This window comes from Oculina patagonica, chromosome 10, assembly GCF_052425735.1.
Source record: "Oculina patagonica isolate OP01 chromosome 10, crgOcupat, whole genome shotgun sequence".
NCBI lineage: Eukaryota > Metazoa > Cnidaria > Anthozoa > Scleractinia > Oculinidae > Oculina > Oculina patagonica.
In genome coordinates this window covers 4,172,921-4,197,820 of record NC_135767.1, presented here as the reverse complement: position 1 = coordinate 4,197,820, position 24,900 = coordinate 4,172,921, and the positions used below count along the sequence as shown (strand labels likewise).

Here is a 24,900-nt window from a genome sequence, read left to right as displayed (position 1 = left end):
TTTTTTTCTTCTCACTTTTCCATAATTGTAAGATAATTCAGTGAAATTTCAGTCCCTTAGTTTTTCATTCTGTCGGTTTCTTTTTTACTTCGGCTAAGGCCGATAAGTAAGCATAAATATATATTATAGTGTCATCCTAGCTAACAAATGAAAGCTAACCGCAGGCAAACCAAAGTGGATCTAACTTCTAGCAAACAAGGAAATTCCGGCAAAAAATCCAACTGCAAAATCCAACTTAAGAAATCTAACTTGAAAATCCAACTCGAAAATTAAACTCGAAATCCTAACTCAGAAGTAACTTAGTCTCACCGTAAATGTAAATTTGGTTGATTATTTAGGGTAGTCCGTAGGGGTAGTCAGTAGGGTAGTCCGTAGTCCGCGGATCGGAAGTCAGTGTTTTCAACTCACCCGCAAAACCGGCCAGCTTAAGACTTGGAGTGTATAGTTTTGGTCATTTTGGAAAAAATGCCATAATAAATAATAATAATAATAATAATAAATAATTTTTTAAGAGGAGGCTCCCGTCACATGAAGTGGTTTTCAGAGAGGTCCTCAAATAAAACTAATTACAAGGTTAAAAATCAAGTTAAAAAGGTAAAAATATAAAATTACAAGTATAATGTTCTAAAAATTAAGAATAATGTTCTAAAAATAAAAAGCTAAAAGTACTTTGCTATTAAAAAGTTCTTAATTTTTTGTTTAAAAATGTCACAAGGCATAGGTCTTTTTAAAACATCGGGTAAAGATGACCAATCGATAGTACATTTGTAGCTGGTGACTCTCTTTCCCCAGTCAGTTCTTATTTTTGGGAGTCTGGGCAGATAGCTGTTTCTTGTGCTGTAGCCGTGTGAATCGTTCATGGTCGTTTTGAAGTTGTTAAAATGTTCTGGAATGTCCCCTTTAATAGCGTTTTGTACAGCACAGCAGTGGTGTCCAAAGCATCGACCAGCTAGCGGAATCCATTTGAGATTCCGCCATCACGGGGATTAATCTTAATTTTCACTCCAGGACAAAAAGATACTAATAACAAAATGCTACATGAGACACTAAAAATGACGATTTTGGGCCCATGTGTTGAAATACTACCACATAGATTGAGGCTTATTCTCATTCTAGATCCAGCAAAACCGGCCACTTTGAGACTTGACATGTACAATTTGAGTCTTTATGGAAAAATACCATCACGATGATTCATCCTCATTTTCACTACACGTTCAAAAGAATAAAAAAAGAAAGTGATTAATGAGCCACTCATAATAACGATTTTTGGACATTGTGTTGAAAAACCACCACGTAGATTAAATAAAAGCTTATTTTCACTCTATATCCAGAAAAACCGGCCAGTTTGAAACTTGAAATGAACAGTTTGGGTCTTTTTGGAAAATGGCCATCACGTTGATTTCACTACAGGTCCAACAGAATCAAATAAGAAAGTGATACATGGGCCATTGAAAATGACGATTCTGGGACATTGTGTAGAAATACTACCACGTAGATAAAAACGTAATTTCACTCCAGATCCAGCAAAACCGGCCTGTTTGAAACTTTAAAAGTACAGTTTAGATATTTTGAAAAAATGCCATCACGTGCATTCATCCTTATTTTCACTCCCGGTGCAAAACAATCGAATAAGAAAGTGCTACATGGGCCACTAAAAATGATGATGAGGTTCCCTTGTCACATTGAAATAACACCACGTAGATAAAAGATTATTTTCACTCCAGATCCACCAAAACCGGCCAGTTTGAGACTTGAAATGTACAGTTTGGGTCTTTTTGGAAAAATGCCATCACCTGGATTCATCCTAATTTTCACCCAAGGTGAAAAATAATCGAATAAGAAAGTACTACATGAGCCACTGAAAATGACGATTTTGTGCCCTTTGGTTGAAATACCACAACGTAGATTAAAGTTTATTTTCGCTCCATATCCAGACAAAACCGGCCAGTTTGAGACTTGAAATGTACAGTTTGGTTCTTTTTGGAAAAACACCATTACGTAGATTCATCCTAATTGTCACTCCACGTCCAAGACAATCGAACAAGGAAATGCTACATAGGCCACTGAAAATGACGATTATTTGCCCTTGTGTTGAATTACCACCACGTACGTAGATTAAAGCTTATTTTCACTCTAGATCCAGCAAAACCGGCCTGTTGGAGACTTGCAATGTACATTTTGGGTCTTTTTTGGAAAAATACCATCACGTGGATTCATCCTAATTTTTCACTCAAGGTCCAACAGAATCGAATTAGAAACTGCTACATGAGCCACTGAAAATGACGATTTTGGGCCCTTGTTTTGAAGTACCATAAGGAAGATTAAAGCTTATTTTCAATCCAGATCCAGCAAAACCGGCCAGTTTGAGACTTGAAATGTACAGTTTGGGTCTTCTTGCAAAAATGCCATTACGTGGATTCATCCTAATTTTGAAACCAGGTGCAAAATAATCGAATAAGAAAGTACTACATGAGCCACTGAAAATGACGATTTGCGCCCTTTTAGTAAAATACCACCACGTAGATTGAAGCTTATTGTCACTCCAGATCCAGCAAAACCGGCCAATGTGAGACTTAAAATGTAAAGTTTGGGTCTTTTTGGTAAAATGCCATCACGTGGATTCATACTTATTTTCACTACAGGTCCAAAACAATCAGATAAGAAAGTGATACATGAGCCACTGAAAATGACGATTTTGGGCCATTGAGTTCAAATACCACCACGAAGATTAAAGTTTCTTTTCACTCCAGATCCAGGAAAACCGGCCAGTTGGAGACTTGCAATGTACAGTTCTGGTCTTTTTGTAAAAATGCCATCACGTCGATTCATCCTTTTTTCACTACAGGCCTAAAAGAATCAGATAAGAAAGTGATACATGAGCCACTGAAAATGACGATGTTGGGCCCTTGTGGTCAGATACCACCAAGAAGATTAAAGCTTGTTTTAACTCCAGATCCAGCAAAACCGGCCAATTGGAGAATTGCAATGAACAGTTTGATTCTTTTTGGAAAAATGCCATCACGTTGATTCATCCTTATTTTCACTTCAGGTCCAACAGAATCAAATAAGAAAGTGATACTTGGGCCATTGAAAATGACGATTCTGGGACATTCTGTTGAAATACTACCACGTAGATAAAAACGTATTTTCACTCCAGATCCAGCAAAACTGGACAGTTTGAGACTTTAAACGTACAGTTTAGATATTTTGGAAAAATGCCATTACGTGCATTCATCCTAATTTTCACCCCCGGTGCAAAACAATCGAATAAGAAAGTGCTACATGGGCCACTAAAAATGATGATGAGGTTCCCTTGTCAGGTTGAAAAAACACCACGCAGATAAAAGAGTATTTTCACTCCAGATCCAGCAAAGCCGGCCAGTTTGAGACTTGAAATGTACAGTTTGGGTCTTTTTGGAAAAATGCCATCACGTGGATTCATCCTAATTTTTACCCAAGGTGCAAAATAATTGAATAAGAAAGTACTAAATGAGCCTCTGAAATGACAATTTTGGGCCCTAGTGTTCAAATACCACTACGAGGATTAAAGTTTCTTTTCACTCCAGATCCAGACAAAACCGGCCAGTTTGAGACTTGCAATGAACAGTTCGGGTCTTTCTGGAAAATTGCCATCACGTGCATTCATCCTAATTTTCACTCCCGGTGCAAAACAATCGAATAAGAAAGTGATACATGGGCCACTAAAAATGACGATTCTGGGACATTCTGTTGAAATACTACCACGTAGATTAAAGCGTATTTTCACTCCAGATTCTGCAAAACCGGCCTGTTTGAAACGCCAAACGTACAGTTTGGATATTTTGGAAAAATGCCATCACGTGCATTCATCCTAATTTTCACTCCCGGTGCAAAACAATCGAATAAGAAAGTGCTACATGAACCACTAAAAATGATGATTAGGGGCCCTTGTCAGGTTGAAATAACACCACGTAGATAAAAGATTATTTTCACTCCAGATCCACCAAAACCGGCCAGTTTGAGACTTGAAATGTACAGTTTGGGTCTGTTTGGAAAAATGCCATCACGTGGATTCATCCTAATTTTCACCCAAGGTGAAAAATAATCGAATAAGAAAGTACTACATGAGCCACTGAAAATGACGATTTTGTGCCCTTTGGTTGAAATACCACAACGTAGATTAAAGTTTATTTTCGCTCCATATCCAGACAAAACCGGCCAGTTTGAGACTTGTAATGTACAGTTTGGTTCTTTTTGGAAAAACGCCATCACGTGCATTCATCCTAATTGTCACTTCACTTCCAAGACAATCGAATAAGGAAATGCTACATAGGCCACTGAAAGTGACGATTATTTGCCCTTGTGTTGATTTACCACCACGTAGATTAAAGCTTATTTTCACTCAAGATCCAGCAAAACCGGCCTGTTGGAGACTTGCAATGTACATTTTGGGTCTTTTTTTGGAAAAATACCATCACGTGGATTCATCCTAATTTTTCACTCAAGGTCCAACAGAATCGAATTAGAAACTGCTACATGAGCCACTGAAAATGACGATTTTGGGCCCTTGTTTTGAAGTACCATAAGGAAGATTAAAGCTTATTTTCAATCCAGATCCAGCAAAACCGGCCAGTTTGAGACTTCAAATGTACAGTTTGGGTCTTCTTGCAAAAATGCCATTACGTGGATTCATCCTAATTTTGAAACCAGGTGCAAAATAATCGAATAAGAAAGTACTAAATGAGCCACTGAAAATGACGATTTGCGCCCTTTTGTTGAAATACCACCACGTAGATTGAAGCTTATTTTCACTCCAGATCCAGCAAAACCGGCCAATGTGAGACTTAAAATGTAAAGTTTGGGTCTTTTTGGTAAAATGACATCACGTGGATTCACACTTATTTTCACTACAGGTCCAAAACAATCAGATAAGAAAGTGATACATGAGCCACTGAAAATGACGATTTTGGGCCCTTGAGTTCAAATACCACCACGAAGATTAAAGTTTATTTTCACTCCAGATCCAGCAAAACCGGCCAATTGAAGAATTGCAATGTATCAAAATGTACAGTTTGATTCTTTTTGGGAAAATGCCATCACGTTGATTCATCCTTATTTTCACTTTAGGTCCAACGGAATCAAATAAGAAAGTGATACATGGGCCATTGAAAATGACGATTCTGGGACATTCTGTTGAAATACTACCACGTAGATAATAACGTATTTTCACTCCAGATCCAGCAAAACCGGCCAGTTTGAGACTTGAAATGTACAGTTTGGGTCTTTTTGGAAAAATACCATCACCTGGATTCATCCTAATTTTCACCCAAGGTGAAAAATGATCGAATAAGAAAGTACTACATGAGCCACTGAAAATGACGATTTTGTGCCCTTTGGTTGAAATACCACAACGTAGATTAAAGTTTATTTTCGCTCCATACCCAGACAAAACCGGCCAGTTTGAGACTTGAAATGTACAGTTTGGTTCTTTTTTGGAAAAACACCATCACGTGGATTCATCGTAATTGTCACTCCACGTCCAAGACAATCGAATAAGGAAATGCTACATAGGCCACTGAAAATGACGATTATTTGCCCTTGTGTTGAATTACCACCACGTAGATTAAAGCTTATTTTCACTGCAGATCCAGCAAAACCGGCCAGTTGGAGACTTGCAATGTACATTTTGCGTCTTTTTTGGAAAAAAACATCACGTGGATTCATCCTAATTTTTCACTCAAGGTCCAACAGAATCGAATTAGAAACTGCTACATGAGCCACTGAAAATGACGATTTTGGGCCCTTGTTTTGAAGTACTATAAGGAAGATTAAAGCTTATTTTCACTCCAGATCCAGCAAACCGGCCAATTGGAGAATTGCAATGTACAGTTTGATTCTTTTTGGGAAAATGCCATCACGTTGATTCATCCTTATTTTCACTTCAGGTCCAACAGAATCAAATAAGAAAGTGATACTTGGGCCATTGAAAATGACGATTCTGGGACATTCTGTTGAAATATTACCACGTAGATAAAAACGTATTTTTACTCCAGATCCAGCAAAACCGGCCAGTTTGAGACTTCAAACGTACAGTTTGGATATTTTGGAAAAATTCCATCACATGCATTCATCCTAATTTTCACTCCCGGTGCAAAACAATCGAATACGAAAGTGCTACATGAGCCACTAAAAATGATGATTAGGAGCCCCTGTCAGGTTGAAATAACACCACGTAGATAAAAGATTATTTTCACTCCAGATCCAGCAAAACCGACCAGTTTGAGACTTGAAATGTAAAGTTTGGGTCGTTTTGGTAAAATACCATCACGTGGATTCATACTTATTTTCACTACAGGACCAAAACAATCAGATAGGAAGGTAATACATGAGCCACTGAAAATGACGATTTTGGGCCATTGAGTTCAAATACCACCACGAAGATTAAAGTTTCTTTTCACTCCAGATCCAGGAAAACCGGCCAGTTGGAGACTTGCAATGTACAGTTCTGGTCTTTTTGGAAAAATGCCATCACGTCGATTCATCCTTATTTTCACTACAGGTCTAAAAGAATCGGATAAAAAAGTGATACATGAGCCACTGAAAATGACGATGTTGGGCCCTTGTGTTCAGATACCACCAAGAAGAGTAAAGCTTATTTTCACTCCAGATCCAGCAAAACCGGCCAGTTGGAGAATTGCAATGTACAGTTTGATTCTTTTTGGAAAAATGCCATCACGTTGATTCATCCTTATTTTCACTTCAGGTCCAACAGAATCAAATAAGAAAGTGATACTTGGGCCATTGAAAATGACGATTCTGGGACATTCTGTTGAAATACTACCACGTAGATAAAAACGTATTTTCACTCCAAATCCAGCAAAACCGGCCTGTTTGAGACTTCAAACGTACAGTTTGGATATTTTGGAAAAATGCCATCACGTGCATTTATCTTAATTTTCACTCCCGGTGCAATACAATCGAATAAGAAAGAGCTACATGGGCCACTAAAAATGATGATGAGGTTCCCTTGTCAGGTTGAAATAACACCACGTAGATAAAAGAGTATTTTCACTCCAGATCCAGCTAAGCCGGCCAGTTAGAGACTTGAAATGTACAGCTTGGGTCGTTTTGGAAAAATGCCATCACTTGGATTCATCCTAATTTTTACCCAAGGTGCAAAATAATTGAGTAAGAAAGTACTACATGAGCCACTGAAAATGGCGATTTTGGGCCCTACTGTTCAAATACCACCACGACGATTAAAGTTTCTTTTCACTCCAGATTCACACAAAACCGGCCAGTTTGAGACTTGCAATGTACAGTTTGGGTCTTTTTTGGAAAAACACCATCACGTGGATTCATCCTAATTGTCGCTCCACGTCCAAGACAATCAAATAAAGAAGTGCTACATACGCCACTGAAAATGACGATTTTGGGCCCTTTTTTGAAGTACCATAAGGAAGATAAGCTTATTGTCAATCTGTATCCAGCAAAACCGGCCAGTTTGAGACTTAAAACAGTTGAAATGTACAGTTTGGGTCTTTTTGGAAAAATGCCAGCACATGGATTCAACCTAATTTTCACCCCAGGTGCAAAAAAATCGAATAAGTAAGTTCTACATGAGCCACTGAAAATGTCGATTTGTGCCCTTTTGTTGAAATACCACCACAAAGATTAAAGTTTATTTTCACTCCAGATCCAGCACAACCGGCCAGTTGGAGACTTGCAGTGTACATTTTGGGTCTTTCTTGGAAAAATACCATCACGTGGATTCATCCTATTTTTTTCACTCAAGGTCCAAAGGAATCAAATAAGAAACGGCTACATGACCCACTGAAAATGACGATTTTGGGCCCTTGTTTTGAAGTACCATAAGGAAGATTAAAGTTTATTTTCAATCCAGATCCAGCAAAACCGGCCAGTTTGAGACTTGAAATGTAAAGTTTGGGTCTTTGTGGAAAAATACCATCACGATGATTCGTCCTTTTTTCACTACAGGTGCAAAATAATCGAATAACAAAGTACTACATGAGCCACTGAAAATGACGATTTGCGCCCTTTTGTTGAAATACCACCACGTAGATTGAAACTGATTTTCTCTCCCGATCCAACAAAACCGGCCAATGTGAGACTTAAAATGTACAGTTTGGGTCTTTTTGGAAAAATGCCATCACGTCAATTCATCCTTATTTCCACTACAGGTCCAAAAGAATCAAATAAGAAAGTGATACACGAGCCACTGAAAATGACGATTTTGCGCCCTTGTGTTCAAATACCACCACAAAGTTTAAAGTTTATTTTCACTCCAGATGCACCAAATCGGCCAGTTTGAGACTTGAAATGTACAGTTTGAGTCTTTTGGAAAAATTCCATCACGTGGATTCATCCTAATTTTCACTCCAGGTCCAAAATAATGCGAATACGAAAATGCTACATGAGCCACTGAAAATGACGATGTTGGGGCCTTGTGTTGAAATACTACCACGTATATTGAACTTTATTTTCACTCCAGATCCAGCAAAACCGGCCAGTTTCAGACTTGAAATTTACACTTTGGTTCTTTTTGGAAAAATGCCATCACGTCGATTAATCCTTATTTACGCTCCACGTCCAAAAATATCGAATAAGAAAGTGTACACGAGACACTCAAAATTACGATTTTGCGTCCTTGTGTTGACCTAACACCACAAAGAGAAAAAGCTTATTTTCACTCCAGTTCCAGCAAAACCGGCCAGTTTGAGACTTCAAATGTACAGCCTGGGTCTTTGTGGAAAAATGCCATCACGTGAATTCATCCTAATTTTCACTTCAGCTCAAAAAGATCAAAAAGGAAAAGGCTCATGAGCCACTGAAAATGACATTTGTGCCCTTGTGTTGAAATATTACCACGTATATTAAAACTTATTTTCACTCCATATCCACCAAACCGGCCAGTTCAGACTTAAAATGTACAGCTTGGGTCTTTTTGGAAAAACGCCATCACGTGAATTCATCCTACTTTTCACTCTAGGTCTAAAACAATCGAATAAAGAAGTAATACACGAGCCACTGAAAATGACGATTTTGGGCCCTTGTGTTGAAATACCACCACGTAGATTTAAGCTTATTTTCACTCCAGATCCAGCAAAACCGGCCACTTTGACACTTGCAATGTACAGTTTGTGTCTTTTTGGAAAAATGCCATCACGTGGGGACAACCTAATTTTCACTCCAGTTCTATAGGAATCGTATAGAGAGTGCTACAGGAGCCACTGAAAATGACGATTATCGACCCTTGTGTTGAAATACCACAAGGAAGATTAAAGCTTATTTTCGCTCCAGATACAGGAAAACCGGCCAGTTTGAGACTTGAAAATGTACAGTTTGGGTCTTTATGGAAGAACGACACCACGTGGATTCAGCGTTATGTTCACTCCAGGTCCAAACGAATTACATCTCTCCGCCCACATGCATGCCGAACGCCACGTAGAGTAAGCCTTATCTTCTCTCCAGATCCCCCAAAAACGGCAGGTTTGAAACTTCAAAGGTACATTTTGGGCCTTTTTGTGAAAATGCAATCACGTAGATTCAGCCTAATGCTCACTGCAGGTCCAAACGAATCAAATGTCTTCTTCCCCCACATGCCGAACTACTATAAATTTCCGACAATTCGACAAACATAGCAGATAAAGTCGCGAATGTCGTACTTGTTTGCTTCTCTACTCTGATTTAAAAGTCTGACCAATCAAAAGAGCCCACCATAAAAAATTTCCCTTGGAAAAATTACTTACGGATTTTCACACTTGCCAACATCTGATAAAGGAAAATCTGGAGACTCATGAAAAATAATATGGAGATTCCACAGAAAGTAGCGAGATTCTATTTTTTCCCAATCAGATTGAACAAACCCGATTAAAAATATGAAACAAACAGCGGTAATAAACATCATGAAAATTCGCATTTTACTAACTTGACGTTTCGTATGCTAAGCTACATACATTTTCAAAAGTGTGACCGTTACAAATTTTAGACAACTATTTATACTGTATATTGTTATGTATCTACTGTTATAAATAGACAACTATTTATATATTATTATATTTAGTTATCTAAAATTTGAAACGGTCATACTTTTGAAAATGTATGTACTTTGTTTATAGGCAATCAAACCAACATACTTTGAGATGAAAAATTGTCTTTTAAGTTTCTGACTAGAATACGAGAAAAATTGATCGTCTTCAAAAAGTAAACACAAACGGAACAGCTACCGTAATGATTCGATTTAGCGCCCTCCTTCCAATAAGCGCCCCCTTCCGAATAAGCGCCCCCCTTCGAATGTGTTTTTGTAAATAAGCGCCCCTATTCCAATAAGCGCCCCCATTCTAATTAGCGCCCCCATTCTTATAAGCACCCCTATTCTAATAGGTGCCCCTATTGTGGATAACTGCCCCTTCTGAAGTCATTGACGTCAACTAGATAAACTCCTGACCGTTCACCGTACAGTTCATGTATATATTTACTGCTAAAATGAACAATTATTTTAAAAGTTACTGAACTTTTAACAATTTCTGACTGTTACAGTTTCTGTTATTGTTAGATACATTTGGTTGTTTCTCAAAAAATTAAATAAGCGCCCTGTCCCGAATAAGCGCCCTGTCTCGAATAAGCGCCCTCCCTTGAGGTGCCAAAAGTAAATAAGCGCCCCGGGCGCTAAATCGAATCATTACGGTATGTGTGACTGAAAGGGAAAATTCAGACTCGTCAGTCGTTTGTCATCAATATAGTTTTGTGTAGCAAATGTAGAAGGCTGCCTTTCTTCTAACCGGAATTTTGTTTAATAAGCCACGCCATATTATATATAGGTTTTTGGACCTCAAAACATTAGAATAACCCAGCAAAGTCCTCGTCACGTTATTTACCTTAGCTAACCTTGCCCTTGGGATTGTGTGTCACGCAATCAAAACCTGTTTGACAGGATTTTGAGACTCGCAATAAATATACCGGTGTACGATTTGCACTAACCGGTCGCTTTCAAAGATAGGTAATTTCACTATTCGTACATGTACAGCCTGTTCATTCACTGGTGCTCAGGAAGAAGTGTGCGATTTTAACAACTGAGTAACACTTTTGATTGAGGTAAGATCTTTGATATTATTATTGATATCATTAAATCGTGTAAACAGCAAACACGCTATACACATATTACTAAATCGCCCTCCACGTAACGAAAGCTAACACAAATTTTTCTGGAAACGAGCTAGCAGGTTATCATTTTGCGATTTTTCTTGTCATAACTTTATGCGCTTGTCGGTAAAAAAAAGCACCCAGTAGCATGAACAACGGCACCTCTGTACAAAGGTCATTTCCCACGAGTGGCGTGATTTGTACAAGATTACAACGGCTACTATGTCATCACGTGATTACGTGCTTTTGCTTTTGATATTTTGTGAATTGACAGACCAATATGACATAAGTTTGTTAACTGTGTGGTTCCCGAAAACTGCACATGTACCCCTCCTACGGAAGGTTTTTTTTTATCAACTCCTCTGAAATTCTAGGTAAGCTTCATACTTCCCTTTAAAAACACTATGACGTTTTTATACTTCCCTCACATTTGCAACTTTCAGTGACTCTAAGGGTGAGCATGGATATTTCCTGAAAAATCATTTATGCAGATTGATTGAGACCTTGACATGCAATAACAGCATGAAGTAAGCGACCCCGCAAGCAGAGCTTTTGTCTCCTTATAGCATGAAATTAAATACAATTGTGTGGTTCCAGCAAATGTCCATGGGGGTGGGAGGGTCTCAAAGGCCAAAAACTTTAAGGAAATGTATAAGCTTAATAGGAATTGCCAGAGGGGTTGCGGGGGGGGGGTCTTAGGAAAAATACCTTCGGTGGGGGAAGTATGGATAATTTATGGAATCTACACTTTGTCAGACAGATATTACCCTGGGTACCAGAGGATTTTTCTCGCGTGTGGTGGGTTACTCTTTGGCGGCCAAAGGCCGTCACCACGAGTGGCGCGAGAAAAAACATTGTGGAACGTTTGCGAACCTCCATCAATCTCCAAATCCTTGGAATACCCCATTTCGGCGGCACTTCACTACAAAACATTTCATTTCACAGGCATCTTCTACGCAGAGTTCGCTATATTTATTCACCAATCACAGCGTTGGTTAGATTAGAAGACCCATGGGAGGCCATAAGAAGCCAATCAGCTTTCTAGTCCAGATTCTGGACTAAACTGACATAAACAGGCTTTTCATTGCCTCGGCGGTATCAAAGGAATAGCGCTCTGTTCCAGAGGTTTTTCGCACGGGTCACAATAGAGACATGACCGACACTGGAAACCGCGCAAGAAAAACCTCTGGCACCCAGGGTAGACAGATATTTGACAAGTAAAGAAACTTGTCAACCTGATGTTCTACCAAATTCTCAAAACTAACTCATTGAAAGAAAGTGTGACGATAAGTAAGGAGAATTAATGTTTTGGCTCTGCTTGGTACTCAACTTGGTACTTTGTTTCAGTTTGACAATCCATTCTACTCTACAACTCATAAACTTTCAAAGCTGCCATGAATCAGTCAGAAGCCCCTTTTGCCAGGAGAGCTTTGAAGCGGGTTGTAGAAGCGAAGACAGGACAACACGAATTTTCCGTTGTCACCTATAACATCCTCGCTGACTACTGTATACAGCAGACCCAAATGAAAAGAGACTGCTACAGCTATTGCCCAAATGCCTACTTGCTCAGAGCGCAAGGGAAAAGCTCACATCGGCATAAACTTTTCATGGCAGAGGTACACAAACAGTGATGGATCCAGCCCTCCCCCACTACCCCAAGTTGCCCCTTCCCCACCCCCTCCAAAAAGAGTTTTATCTTTACTTGCACTCTTCTCCCACCCCCTTTATTTGATCAGATCTGGATCCAGCGCTGAAAAGTTTATTCCTTAAACAGGGCAGGCACCAGTGAGAACACATTTGTTTACAAGTCCTGTGCAAACATTTGAGCACACTTCATCGGTCATTACTAAACCAATGATGCATGAGTACAAACAACCCAATTTCGCTGCACCCTTTCTGTACACAACCACGCATTTTACCCTGAAATATGGTAGAATGGACTATGTGTGTTTAGTATATGGTACAACAAGTTATGTCTTGTGCCAAATACACAGTGTCTTTTCAAGGTAGCCACATTGAGTCTGAATGCAGTTTTAATTTGAAGTGATTAAAAGCCGTAGTAGCCACATTTCTATAACTCATAGAAACAAAGAACTAGCACAAGCTGTTGAAATAACAATTGTGCAAGGAGAATCTACATTTTGTTAATCACTGAGAGCAAACAAGTGATTTTATTTCCTTTTCCTCTCAGTTTTTTTTTGAGAAATGGAAAGTATTTCCTTTGTGCTTCTAGCCAGTTACAGATTGAGAAACACTTGTGAAAGTTTATTAGGAGAACTCAAAAAAGCATTATTATTGCTCATTTCCTAATCTTCAACTTCTGTTTCTATAACTTGATAAAAACATGAAAATGTTTTCTTTTTCTTAATTATTATTTATTTATTTACTATTTCATTTATTCATTCGTGTTTTCAGCTACAGTGGCTTGACAGTGATATCATCTGTCTACAAGAGGTCGACACACCCTACTTCTCAGAGATCCTAAAAGAGGAGCTGTCGGAGCTACGATATGAAGGGCTTTTTGCACAGAAGTGTATGGGGACCCCTGAGGGTGTGGCAGTGTTTTTCAAGCAGGCCAAGTTTCACCTTGAAGAAACGAAAACTGTCCATTTGAATGATCTGGTGGCATGCACTTTTAAGCAGACTGTACTTCCCAAGGATAAACAGGTTGTACTTCTGGCTGCACTGAGGCACAAGATTAGCAATAACCTTCTAGTAGTTGGTAAGAATGGTTTTAAAGAATTACCGTACAGTGGTGTACATGGACATGATAAAAATATGTATGAATCTTCTCAAGAACTATAGTTTGCTTACTGATTTTGCTCCACACTTCCTAAATACAGTAAAACCCCCCCCCCCCCCCCCCACTTCCCCAACTTGAGTTGTCTCCTTAGTTTACTCAAGTGGAGATGTAGTGTTGATTAAGTGTGTACAGGAAATAATAAACATAGGCATGCAATGCGTGCAAGAATTGATTTTTTTGCCCACAAACATGACAGCCACATACATGTTTATGTAATGTTACATAAACAAAAATAATGTTAATGTAGCATAACTGATGTTATAAAAAGTTTGTGGAGGGGTAGAGGCTGCGTTTTAACTTCCACTTCACATACAAGGAAGGAAGGAGCAAGGAAGGTTTTAAATGTGGTGTTTGAGTGAGACCATGAGACAGTGCCACCTTAGGGTGCTGGGAGGAGTGTCCTCTTACATGATGTTGAAATTATGTTTAAGTATCTGGAACCACAGTGCACTGTTTCCTTATGGGGGGTATTTTGGCCACCCTTTCTTAAAGGATGTTGCAAATTAAGTGTTTTCAAGGTGTGCGGCCAGAGACACATTTTCAATGTCTCCTTATCATATGGAAGGAATCCCCTCACAAGATGTCATGAAAGCAACATTCATGTGTGTCAATTTAAGGACCATGATTCTCTTAACATTAGAGATTAAATGATCACTCATGATCAATTTTCCCTCTTCTATGTACCCTTCTTATGATAAATAATAGTACATGTAAATTTAAATTATTTTTAGAGAGGGAACCACATAGATGTTTTCAAAATAAAAGCATAAAACTACAATAGCATGTATAAAAAGATAAAAAAAACCTTGGAAAAACTTTAAAGGCAATATTAGTGCTAACAGCAACTAACTACTTTTAATCCTGTTATTTCTGTGTTTTTCAAGGTACAACACATATACAATGGGAAAAGCTGCTCAAGACTGTCTCGCAAGTTTGCCAAATAACAATGGTCACCAATGCACTTGGTAACATGGTTAAATCACTTGAGTCACAAGGTGAACAAGTGGCTCATATTCTCTGTGGAGACTTCAATATTGAACCTCAGTTCCCTGCTTATAAGCTTCTAAAGGATGGGAAACTGACTGATAAAGAATTGAGCAGACTCTATGGTGTTGATTACATTACATGGAGTCCTGACATTGAGGCACCTTCGCAGGTACTTGTTTTTACAAATCTTTGATGCAATACTACTATGAAGTACTCCACCACTCTTCACCACCTATTAGCTCCCCTCCTCCCTGAAAATTTCATGTCTTTATGATTGTTTCAGGTTAATATGTTGCATCTGAGCTACTAGAGTATGCATACCAGTTATGACCAGCATTGCCATGTTTTAATGTACATGTATGTTTAAAGATGTTTCAATCTATTTCCTTGTACACAATATGGCATCATGAATTAATACAGTGGAACCTCGATTTAACGAACCTATATATAACAAAGTCCTCGGTATAACAAACGATATTCTTCAGCCCGGCCAAAGTTACTGTACATTGTATGGAACAGAACCTCGATATAACGAAATCCTCGTTATAACGAACACAATTTGGAGCCCAAACATGAAATGCACCTGGATATAACGAATTAAAGTAAACACGTGACAAAAGATGGATGTAGAACAGACCAACAAGGATAAAATTTTTTTGTTGATATTAGATATAAAAACACAAATGTTATTTGGAAAGTCGTGCTGATCAGTAAATGCTGGCTAGTGCAACATAACTGCATGAAAACAATTATTACATGTAACTATACCTCGATATAACGAACATTTGGTTGTTTTTCCACAAATTCGTTATATCGAGGTTTTCGATATAACGAACCCTCGATATAACGAACAAATTTTCCCAGTCCCTTGGCACTTCGTTAAATCGAGGTTTCACTGTATCAACGTACATGTACACAGTACAGACGTTTAAAAACAAGATTAAGCTTAAATCTGCATCCAAGCTTTAGTGGCCCATCAGGCAGCATTTATCCCTGGACTTTCCATAGCACAAAGTAACTAAGGGTACTTCTGCTCCCCCTGGATTGGATATGCTGGTCCAACACAGGGTACCCCAAGCAATTCATAATTTGCTAGTACCTATTTCATGATCAACCCCATGCCTGAGAGAGGCACTGTGAGAGCTGAGTATCGTGCTCAAGAACACAACACAGTGGCCCCAGCTAGTGTGTGTGTGGAGGGGGGGAACACTTTCTTATATGAGCTATATAAGTATGTGCCACTGTGAAGGGTATGGTTTTCAAGCAGTTCAGTCTGGAATAGGGTATAGAAATCAGAGACTTTGGTCTAGAATAGGGTATAATTTGCCTAGTAACTAATCAGTGGTATGAAGAATTAAAAAAATTGGAAGAGAAGGAGGCCTCCCTAGTGGCAACGTTGTTAACGAATGGTTTTCTACTAAAAACACTAATAATGATACAGTTCTAAAAAGAAACAAGTCTGGGAAAGGGTAGGTATTTTCGGTGTCTATAGATCTAGTCTAGTATAGGGTTACAAAATCAGCTGAAGATGGTCTGGAATAGGGTAAGTGTTTTAGAGTCCCAGCGACACAAGTACTCCCCTACCCAAAAATATACTGAGTGTCCCCCCGCACCAGGGGGGAGGGGGCATAAAAGCATTTGATGCAGAGTCCAGCCCACTAACCATTAAGTGGAGGGGGGCAGGGGGCGGGAGCCCGGGAGAAAAGGGGTGGGAAGCGGGAGGAGAGAGGCCGGGAAGCGGGATTCTTAAGGTGGCGGGAACCGGGAGAAAACGAGTGAAATTTCGTAACATTTCATTATATTTCGCAATAGACATGGAACAAACAGGAGAGAAAAGCTACGGAAAGGGGCAGGAGGCGGGAGTAAAGGGTACGGGAAGCGGGAGTAAAAGGTACGGGAGGCGGGAGGTTCAGACCCCCCTGTCCCCCCCCACCATTAAGCTACTGCTCCTCCCAAAGGATAAAAGTCACTGAAAAACAAGATACTAGTTAATCTTTCATTTGCACTTTGTTTTTACCATACAGCTGTTACCAGATCAGGCATCACTTTTAGATAGGACCAAGGCAGAAATCTGTAATCCACTTGGGAACCTGCAAAGTGCTTACAAAAGCATTCTGGTGAGTGATATATGGATTAAAATTGCTTACTGTATGTATTAATATTTCACAACAAAAATCATTTTAAAAAACTACAGTATAGGTGGCAGCAAGCAAGAAGCAGCTTGTTGCAACAGCTATAAAAAGCATGTACGATGCATGCAAGCATCAGGGCTATCACCATAGGCCACCCAGTTATAACCAACTTGGCGCTACGCACCTGATTAGCTTTTCTACAATCTCATATCCAACGCATGCTCATGGAATAATATTGTTACATTTTAGGGAGCTGAGCCTCAATGTACTAATCATGAAGGACCAGGACATGTGTGGACCCTGGACTACATCTGGTTCGACTCCATAAACCTGGAGGCTACGGCAGCATTGGAAACAGTCACCCCAGCAGTGATCACACCATACACTGGTCTGCCAAATGAGTTTTTCCCATCAGACCACCTTTCATTAAAGGCATACTTCAAGTTTGCTGCCAACAAAAATCTGGATTCTCAAGAAGAGCTTGAAGAAGGAGCATGAGGGTGTGGCAATCGGGATGGGAGCCTTTTTGTACAGTGTACAGTTAAAAATTTACAGTTTTATTTATAAAGATATCTGTTAACTAGCCATGGGATATCTATAAACTAGCCGTATGGCTAGGTATATTTCTATGTAATTAAAGTGTCAAAGAAATATGTCAAATAATCAAAATGATTTAAAGTAAAATTCATATATTGTGAGTTTTTAAATTCTTAAAATTCTTATGAAAACATGGTACATTGTATAAAATAATTTATAAATTCTTACATTAAGTGGAAATAAAGTTAACCCTCCGCCTCCTTATTGTTTTAACGGTATTTAAAAGGAACCTTTTATCGAATTTACTGTCACGACTTTAATGAAGTGTGCATAATTCCATGTTAAAGCTGAGCCCATGTGTAGTAGAATTCGAGGAGGCTTACTTTTCTAGTCCGCCAAAGTCACAGAATCAATCAGATGTAACCCAAATATAAAAGGTTCGAGTCAAATGCAGACAAACTTTGCTCAAGTTTATATTTGATTCGTAGTGCTATCAGTAACTTCTAAGTAGTTTTAATGTTATTTTAGCCCTTTTCTACAAAAACATTTGGACACATTCAATTTTGTGAAAATTATTTGACATCGAAATCTCTGAAATTCCCATACAAACTCTGTATTTCGCACAACGGGCGCGTTTGCCTACTTTTCAAACAAAAAGGTATTTTGTCGCTACCTACTGCACAGACATAATTTACAACAGCCACAAAAATGAACAAAAGAAACTTCGAAAATCAAATTTACGACGTACCTTTGTTGCTTTGATACTGAATTCACCTGCAATGAGAAGCAAAGGGCTGTAAAAGAAAAGTAAAATCGACCAGTCGCTCAACTCTCCGTTTGCCCACATGGCTAGCTGATGTGACCTTTCTTTGCGGCTTGTAAATACCGTCAAAATTATTTCTTGCGCGTAAATTTGCTCCAAAAGTCTTACAAGTCATTTATCTGAATTCCTAGTAGCGCTTTGAATGTCTCGAATTGCAGCAGTTCTTTAAAATTTGCAACAACAACTGCGTTTTCAAATCGCCCACCACCAGCCGCCATCTTTGAATTTATACAACTGGCTTGGCAGCCTGCGGTGAACTCACCTTTGGCGCGAAAGTCGAGCGTAGCGCCACAGCCTTACCATTCATACCCAGTTCAGTGTAGTTCTATCGGTATGGCCACAGGCTCCAAGATTTGAAATTGCCTTGCTAGATTGACTTTGGTAACGGTTGTTATAAATATTCAGCTTCGTTAAGGCGGTATCTATGTTTCTTTCAGCCATTTTCAGGGTACAAGAGCCTTTTGTCAAATTTACAGTGGTACGAACAGTCGAATGATATTTTTTTCTTTTGAGTAAAATAAGTTTTTGCTGAGTGTTTTGCGCATTATCTTCGATTCTCTGACTTCGGTATCAACTCTTTGTCGCGAAAGATATCTGATGATGGTAAATTCTTTGTATACCAAAAGGGAGCAGCTCCTCGTGTGGCTACAACTTCAATTTTTTTTTACTTTGTAAAAACAGCGCTGAGGCAACAAAAGTAGCCTAATGGTGGTAGATTGGTCTGGGTTCGAGCCCTAGCCGGGCACATTGCGTCTTTAGTAAGACACTTTACGTTTACCTTTCACAGTGCCTACTCTTCTTCGCCCATGTGTATAAATGGGTAGCGGCAAAAGAAAACGCTGCCGGGTAACCCTGTGATGGACAAGTATCCCATCCAGGGGAGAGTAGAAATACTACTAGTCGCTTAATGCTACGGAAACCGGGATAAGCTCCAGCTGTAAGGGCCACTTGGCTCGACATGAAGGCACCTCAAGAAATTAACGAAGCCCCTAATCTTGATTTAACAAAGATTGCTTAAATGTTCTCTCATATTTGTTTAAAGAGAAGTTTTAGATTGAAAGCTGTAAGAATGATGACGATGCTTGAAAACAATACTAAAATATAGGTAACCTTCGGTCTCCGCTGCTTCCTTTCTCTGAAAGGGCTTTGTTATCTTGTTCTTTGTTCAGTTTATTTCTTCCTTGATATTCCCCCCCCCCCTTTTTTTTTTTTCTTTCCTTTTATGCTTCTTTGGTTTTGGTTTTACACACTCAATTGAAAACTGCTCTACGTGCAGTGAATTTTTATTTAAACCACTGCCTGTGTTGATGTTAAGAAGCCTCTTTTATTCAAAGCCTGGACATCCTTCCTGCGACAAAAATCGAAGCAGGAACTTTGTGGTCGGCAAGCAGGCTACAGTAATAACAATAGGCTAGTTAGTGGTTTTGTAAAAAGTGGTTTTAAAAAAAAAACGACGTTTCTTTGTTTAAGAAAAGTCATTTTTGAATCATTAGGAAATACCTTTGGACATTCGGCCGAGTTGAGCCTGGGTCCAATAAGATAAGATAGCAAAAAAGAGTTGGGACGTGTTAAGTTTTCAACAGCTGACGTTGATAAGTGGATGAGAAAGACCGCTTCTGAGCAAGAGATCCGAGGTTCAAGACAGGGTAAGGTTCGAAAAAGTAATTTCCTGCAATTACGCATAAATGAAAAAAAAAAAACGGGGAGTTGTACAAGAAAAAGGGATTGGATTCCGGCCGGAACAGTTATCTAAACATAGCAATCGAGGAAGTCGAATCGAAGACAAAGGTGGAGGGGTGAGAAACTCCATGGAAATAGGAATTTTCTGAAAAACACCCACTCAAATTCGCGTCAAAAAATAATTTTGCCTGAAACTCTGGCAACTAAAAGACTTTACCAAGGCTAGAACTAAAACAGATTTGGTTTGATTCAAAATGATTTTCTGGCCGCGTTAGGAGCCATTAAATATATTGCCCCTTCGGGCCCGCCGCAACGTCTCGAAAATTGGAAAAATTGGCATTTTTCGAGCCGCTTTAAAATATTTCATTCGCATCGAACACGGACAATTTTTATATCAATTTGTTCATAAACATTTTTTAGTTTTCTAAGAAAGTAGTAAGTTTTCCCTCGATTTACCTGGAAATGCGAAATCAAGGATATAATGACCACTACTGACCGGCATCGAACGAAGGCTGAAAAACGACCTTACTTTACAAGCAAATATTTCAGTTTCGGGATCTAGGTGATAACTCTACTCTACATAGCCGAAAAGTGTAGTCCTTTATCGGTTAAGATATGCAAAATCCCATGTACGTTTTCAGTATTTCAAATGTTATGACCGTTTGCATTAGCACATGTGCGGGTAATAATGAAATTTCCGCTCAGTATATCGTCGTTATTACGCGCACATGTGCTGATCCAAACGCTCATAACTTTTGAAATACTGAAAAAGTACATGGGATTTTGCATATTTTAGCCGAAACGAGTAGAGTCGTCAGCTAGGTCCCGAAATTGAAATATTTGCTTCTAAATCTAGGTCATTTTTCAACCCTTGTTCGATGCCGATTAGTAGTGGTCATTATATCCTTGATTTCGCATTTCCAGATTAATCGAGGGGAAACTTGCTACTTTCTAAGAAAACTTGAAATGTTTATGAACAAATTGATATAAAAATTGTCGGTGTTTGATGCGAATGAAATTTTTGACAGCGGCTCGAAAAATGCCTATTTTTCTAATTTTCGAGACGTTGCGGCGGGACCGAAGGGGCAACATATTTATTGGCTCCTAACACGGCCAGAAAATCATTTTGAATCAAACCAAATCTGTTCTAGTTCTAGCCTCGTCTAAAGTCTTAAAGAGCTGGAACAGGGGTGACCAGGGAACAATGCGATTGGGGGCCGCCAAAATCGTAGGGGAATCTGGAATGTATGTGTAACAGAAAACATGGGTATTAAGCCGAAAGATTATTTAGAGGAACAGGAGACATGTGGGGGTATGGCAAATACTTTGTTTTATTTTGATCCAGAGGAAGGATATATGGAAAGGAAGGAACAAACACGTTTTCCTTTTCTTGCTAATGATCTTGCCATATATTATCACAAAGTTTTATTTAGTCAGAACCTTCTAGTAATGATATTTTTAAATCTGGTAAATCACTGATTGCGAAGAGTTGATAATGACGTCACAAATTTGTAAGTTCCAGACGCTAGTTCAAAATATGTATGGGATCGCCGCATACTTCCCTGACAAAATAATACTGACTCCGTCCCTGGCGAAAAAGGAAAGTCTGTAACCCTTTCCAAACTGAAAAAACAACCGGCATCTGTAATTTAGTTTCTATCTAAAAAAAAGCCGATCTTTTACTTTATTCAGCAAGACTAAAAACTCAAATCTGCAGTTCACTATTTTTCAAACTAAAATTCCGACACTGAAAAACACAATCGGAATAAACCATCCGGCCGAAGCCAAATTGCCTACGTTGTGCATCATAATAAAGATGTGGAAAAGATCGACCGTTCCTCGTGTTCTTTTAAAACAAGCAATCCAGACAAAATACGTTAAATATCGTAGCTACGGAGAAAACCACGTATCTTGTCTTCTCAAAGACATTTCAATATCTATTTTTCTTATCTCTACAACAATTGCTTTAGCAGACCCTTAGCAGTGAACGCGAATTTCAGAACTTGACGTCTCCACTGCATTTCATCTAACACTATTTCAATCATCTCGTCGGTGCTCGTATCATTGTTTGAAATGTTCCAAATTTGTATAAAAGGTTCAAAACAAAGTGTTTTTTTTTAGATTCATGTCGCAAGAGCTGATTTTAATAATTCTCGAAGTTTCCATGTTGTATCTATCTTAATACCCGCCTGTTAGCATCGTGAACATGATTTCCGCACTTTCCTCTTGATTATAAACAGATATTGGAGCCAGTGCCGGCAAAGCACTATTTATATGTCTATATATTAAGACCAACGAGTTAATTAACGTTTTGAAGACTGTTCCTGTTCCGTCTCAATTTTCCTCAATCGTAACTCCCATCTTTGTTCCTTTTTTGTTTATACTGATTTATAATTTTAGCTTATTGGTGTTTCTCTGCCTTTCATTAAGTTAATTGCAAATTTCTATTCTTGAAGATACACCTAAATACAATAAAGTCGACATAAAAAGAAAGGAAAAAGGAAAAAGTCAAATTCGTACGAATGGCCTCAAAATGCCTCAAAATACGAATAGATCAATTTATCTTGTTACAGCATAAAGAAGTGGACTCAAAGTGTGCAGATAAAAACTCTTGAGTTTTCTGTAAATGCTACCAGTTATGAAACTACGCTAATTAATTCCTATTTACCTTTTTTATTCTTTATTTTTTCAATGACAACGTTATTGCAATAAAGGTGTAAATCTAGTACTTTACACCATTCAAAAACACTTCGTAAAATGATTAAGTAAAATACTTAAGTAAAAACTTTAAGAGTTATAACGTTTCCGCGCTTTTACCAAAATCATTACTGGTATTCGCTGTCACTCCCTCCTCGCCGTTTGTCTGCCTCGTCCCCGCCGCCCGCCCCCCCCCTCGTCCATACTTTTCAACATAAACCTGGCACATAAAAAACTCAATTTAAAACTCTACAACTAAGCAATGATTACAATAACAGCAAAGAAACATTATTTCATATATAGTTACAAAGTTCGTGGAAATTTTTGTCAAATCATCTCTCAACGGAAGTTCGTCATATCGTGACGTCAATAAATGAGAGTTTTCGTCATAAATTATGACCTATATAGACAAAAAACCGGCATCAGTCACATGATGCTATGGATCAGTGGCTGTAGACAAACTAAGAGGGTACTGTTGCTATGGTAACCATTGACTGTAGCAGGTGACTTACACAAGGTAGTGTTCTGACAATCCTTTTGAGTGGCAAACTGAAAATATCAAAATATAGATTCTTCTTTTCGTTTTCCATATCTTTCCTTAAAAGTCAGTTCCGAGAATTCAGCAATCGATCCAGTTCAAAACTCAACTCTTTATTCAGCTCTTCAGCTGTTTCTTCTTGTTAATGCGCGTTGATATTGATTATTATGATATTCTTGTTAGAAGTAGGACGTAGATTGTCCTCTATTAATTACATATTAAAGCTATTAATCAGCCGTAATTTTGGTCGTGTGCTTCTTTCCAACTTGTTTTCTCTTCTTTCTTTTTTCACGCCAAAGAAATGCACGATTCAAATTAGCCGATGTTTTCGTCTGGCCGCCTACGCGTATACAAGATTTTTATCGAAAAGGAAGGAAATATAATAAGTGATCACGCAATTCTGCGGTTTTTTTCTGCTCAGTTAAGCGCGCAGGAAATTGCAATTCAAGAACTCGAGAAGGGATTTTACAAGCTATTTGAGTGTCCTTTCATTAACATTCCGCTTGGACTTATTGAGTCTGTTAACCATACTAATGGTGCGGTTTTTGCTTTCATCAAATGACTTCAAGTCAGCAAAAGCAGGCTCAGGCTTTAGGTCTCGCGTGCGAGCGACAAAATCGCGAAAACGAGGTACACTAGTCACGTGATACCAGAGCTGGAACATTAACCATGCATTCAGGACTCCATTCAGGAAAAGCAGTGCTCAGCTCCCGCTATTGTACAAACAAAACAATGTCGTCTCAAAATACTTGCCTGTGATTGGTTCGAATTTTGCACTTAACATCGCTGCACTTGTAACTTTGCAATACTTGTCTGGTTTACTCACGTACAGAATCGAAATTCAACACTTTCTTGGCTTCTTAGAAGTATATATACATTTCTAAGGTAAGTACCAAAGTTTGTGTAAAGTTCTTTGATTTATAACAGTTTTTGTCATAGTAAGCGAAGCGCTTGTTAGAAGAATCTCGTGTAAAGACGCAAATTCTTGAACAAGTTAAGTGGGAAAAGGTTAAGTTGAAGCAATTCTTTTGTTTCATCATCATTCGCTACTTCACTGGTCTTCACTTTCAGATAAAGTTGTGAATTAATTTCTTTTAAAATTTGTATCTGTATTACGGCCAACACACAATTTTACAAACCCACGGGCGTCAATTTAACTAGCTTGTGCGCCTAAATCAATTAGAAAAACAAACTTGGAAGACTTGAGTCTGCGAAAGTTTGAATATATATATATACGTGTAACTGTTTCCGCACATAGAGCGTACAATTCTAAGGGGACAGACCATGAACGAAATGGCGCACCTAAAAATAACTTATTGCCGTAGCCGTTCATTCATACAATTTTTCGCGCGCAAAACTGAGCTTTAACTCAGTACAAACAACTTACGTTCGTACTCAAGAAATTTACGTCAGTACAAATAAACTTTAATTATTAAACAGCAATTAGTTTTCATTTACGTTTCATTTGACCCAAAAATGTTAAAGTCACGAGAAAAGCTAAATTCATTTTTTGACGTCATAAGCGGCAGTTATAATGAACGATAAGACAGATCGTTACGTC

At 38.6% G+C, this 24,900-nt stretch overlaps 1 protein-coding gene across 1 annotated transcript; it reads left to right on the top strand.

The window, feature by feature from the left end:
• Nucleotides 1–12,363: 12,363 nt before the first annotated feature.
• On the top strand, nt 12,364–17,722 carry LOC144667409 (uncharacterized). The gene is made up of 5 exons (XM_078528805.1): nt 12,364–12,758; nt 13,558–13,864; nt 14,830–15,101; nt 16,957–17,049; nt 17,314–17,722. The coding sequence occupies exons 1-5, from the start codon at nt 12,537–12,539 to the stop codon at nt 17,560–17,562; spliced, it is 1,143 nt and encodes a 380-aa protein (XP_078384931.1). The 5' UTR covers nt 12,364–12,536; the 3' UTR covers nt 17,563–17,722.
• The last annotated feature ends 7,178 nt before the right edge of the window (nt 17,723–24,900 follow it).

Coding starts and splice junctions, on each gene's coding strand:
- LOC144667409 (XM_078528805.1), top strand. CDS start 12,537: ATGAATCAGTCAGAAGCCCCTTTTGCCAGGAGAGCTTTGAAGCGGGTT. Junction 12,759..13,557: donor ATAAACTTTTCATGGCAGAG/GTACACAAACAG, acceptor TCGTGTTTTCAG/CTACAGTGGCTTGACAGTGA. Junction 13,865..14,829: donor CAATAACCTTCTAGTAGTTG/GTAAGAATGGTT, acceptor GTGTTTTTCAAG/GTACAACACATATACAATGG.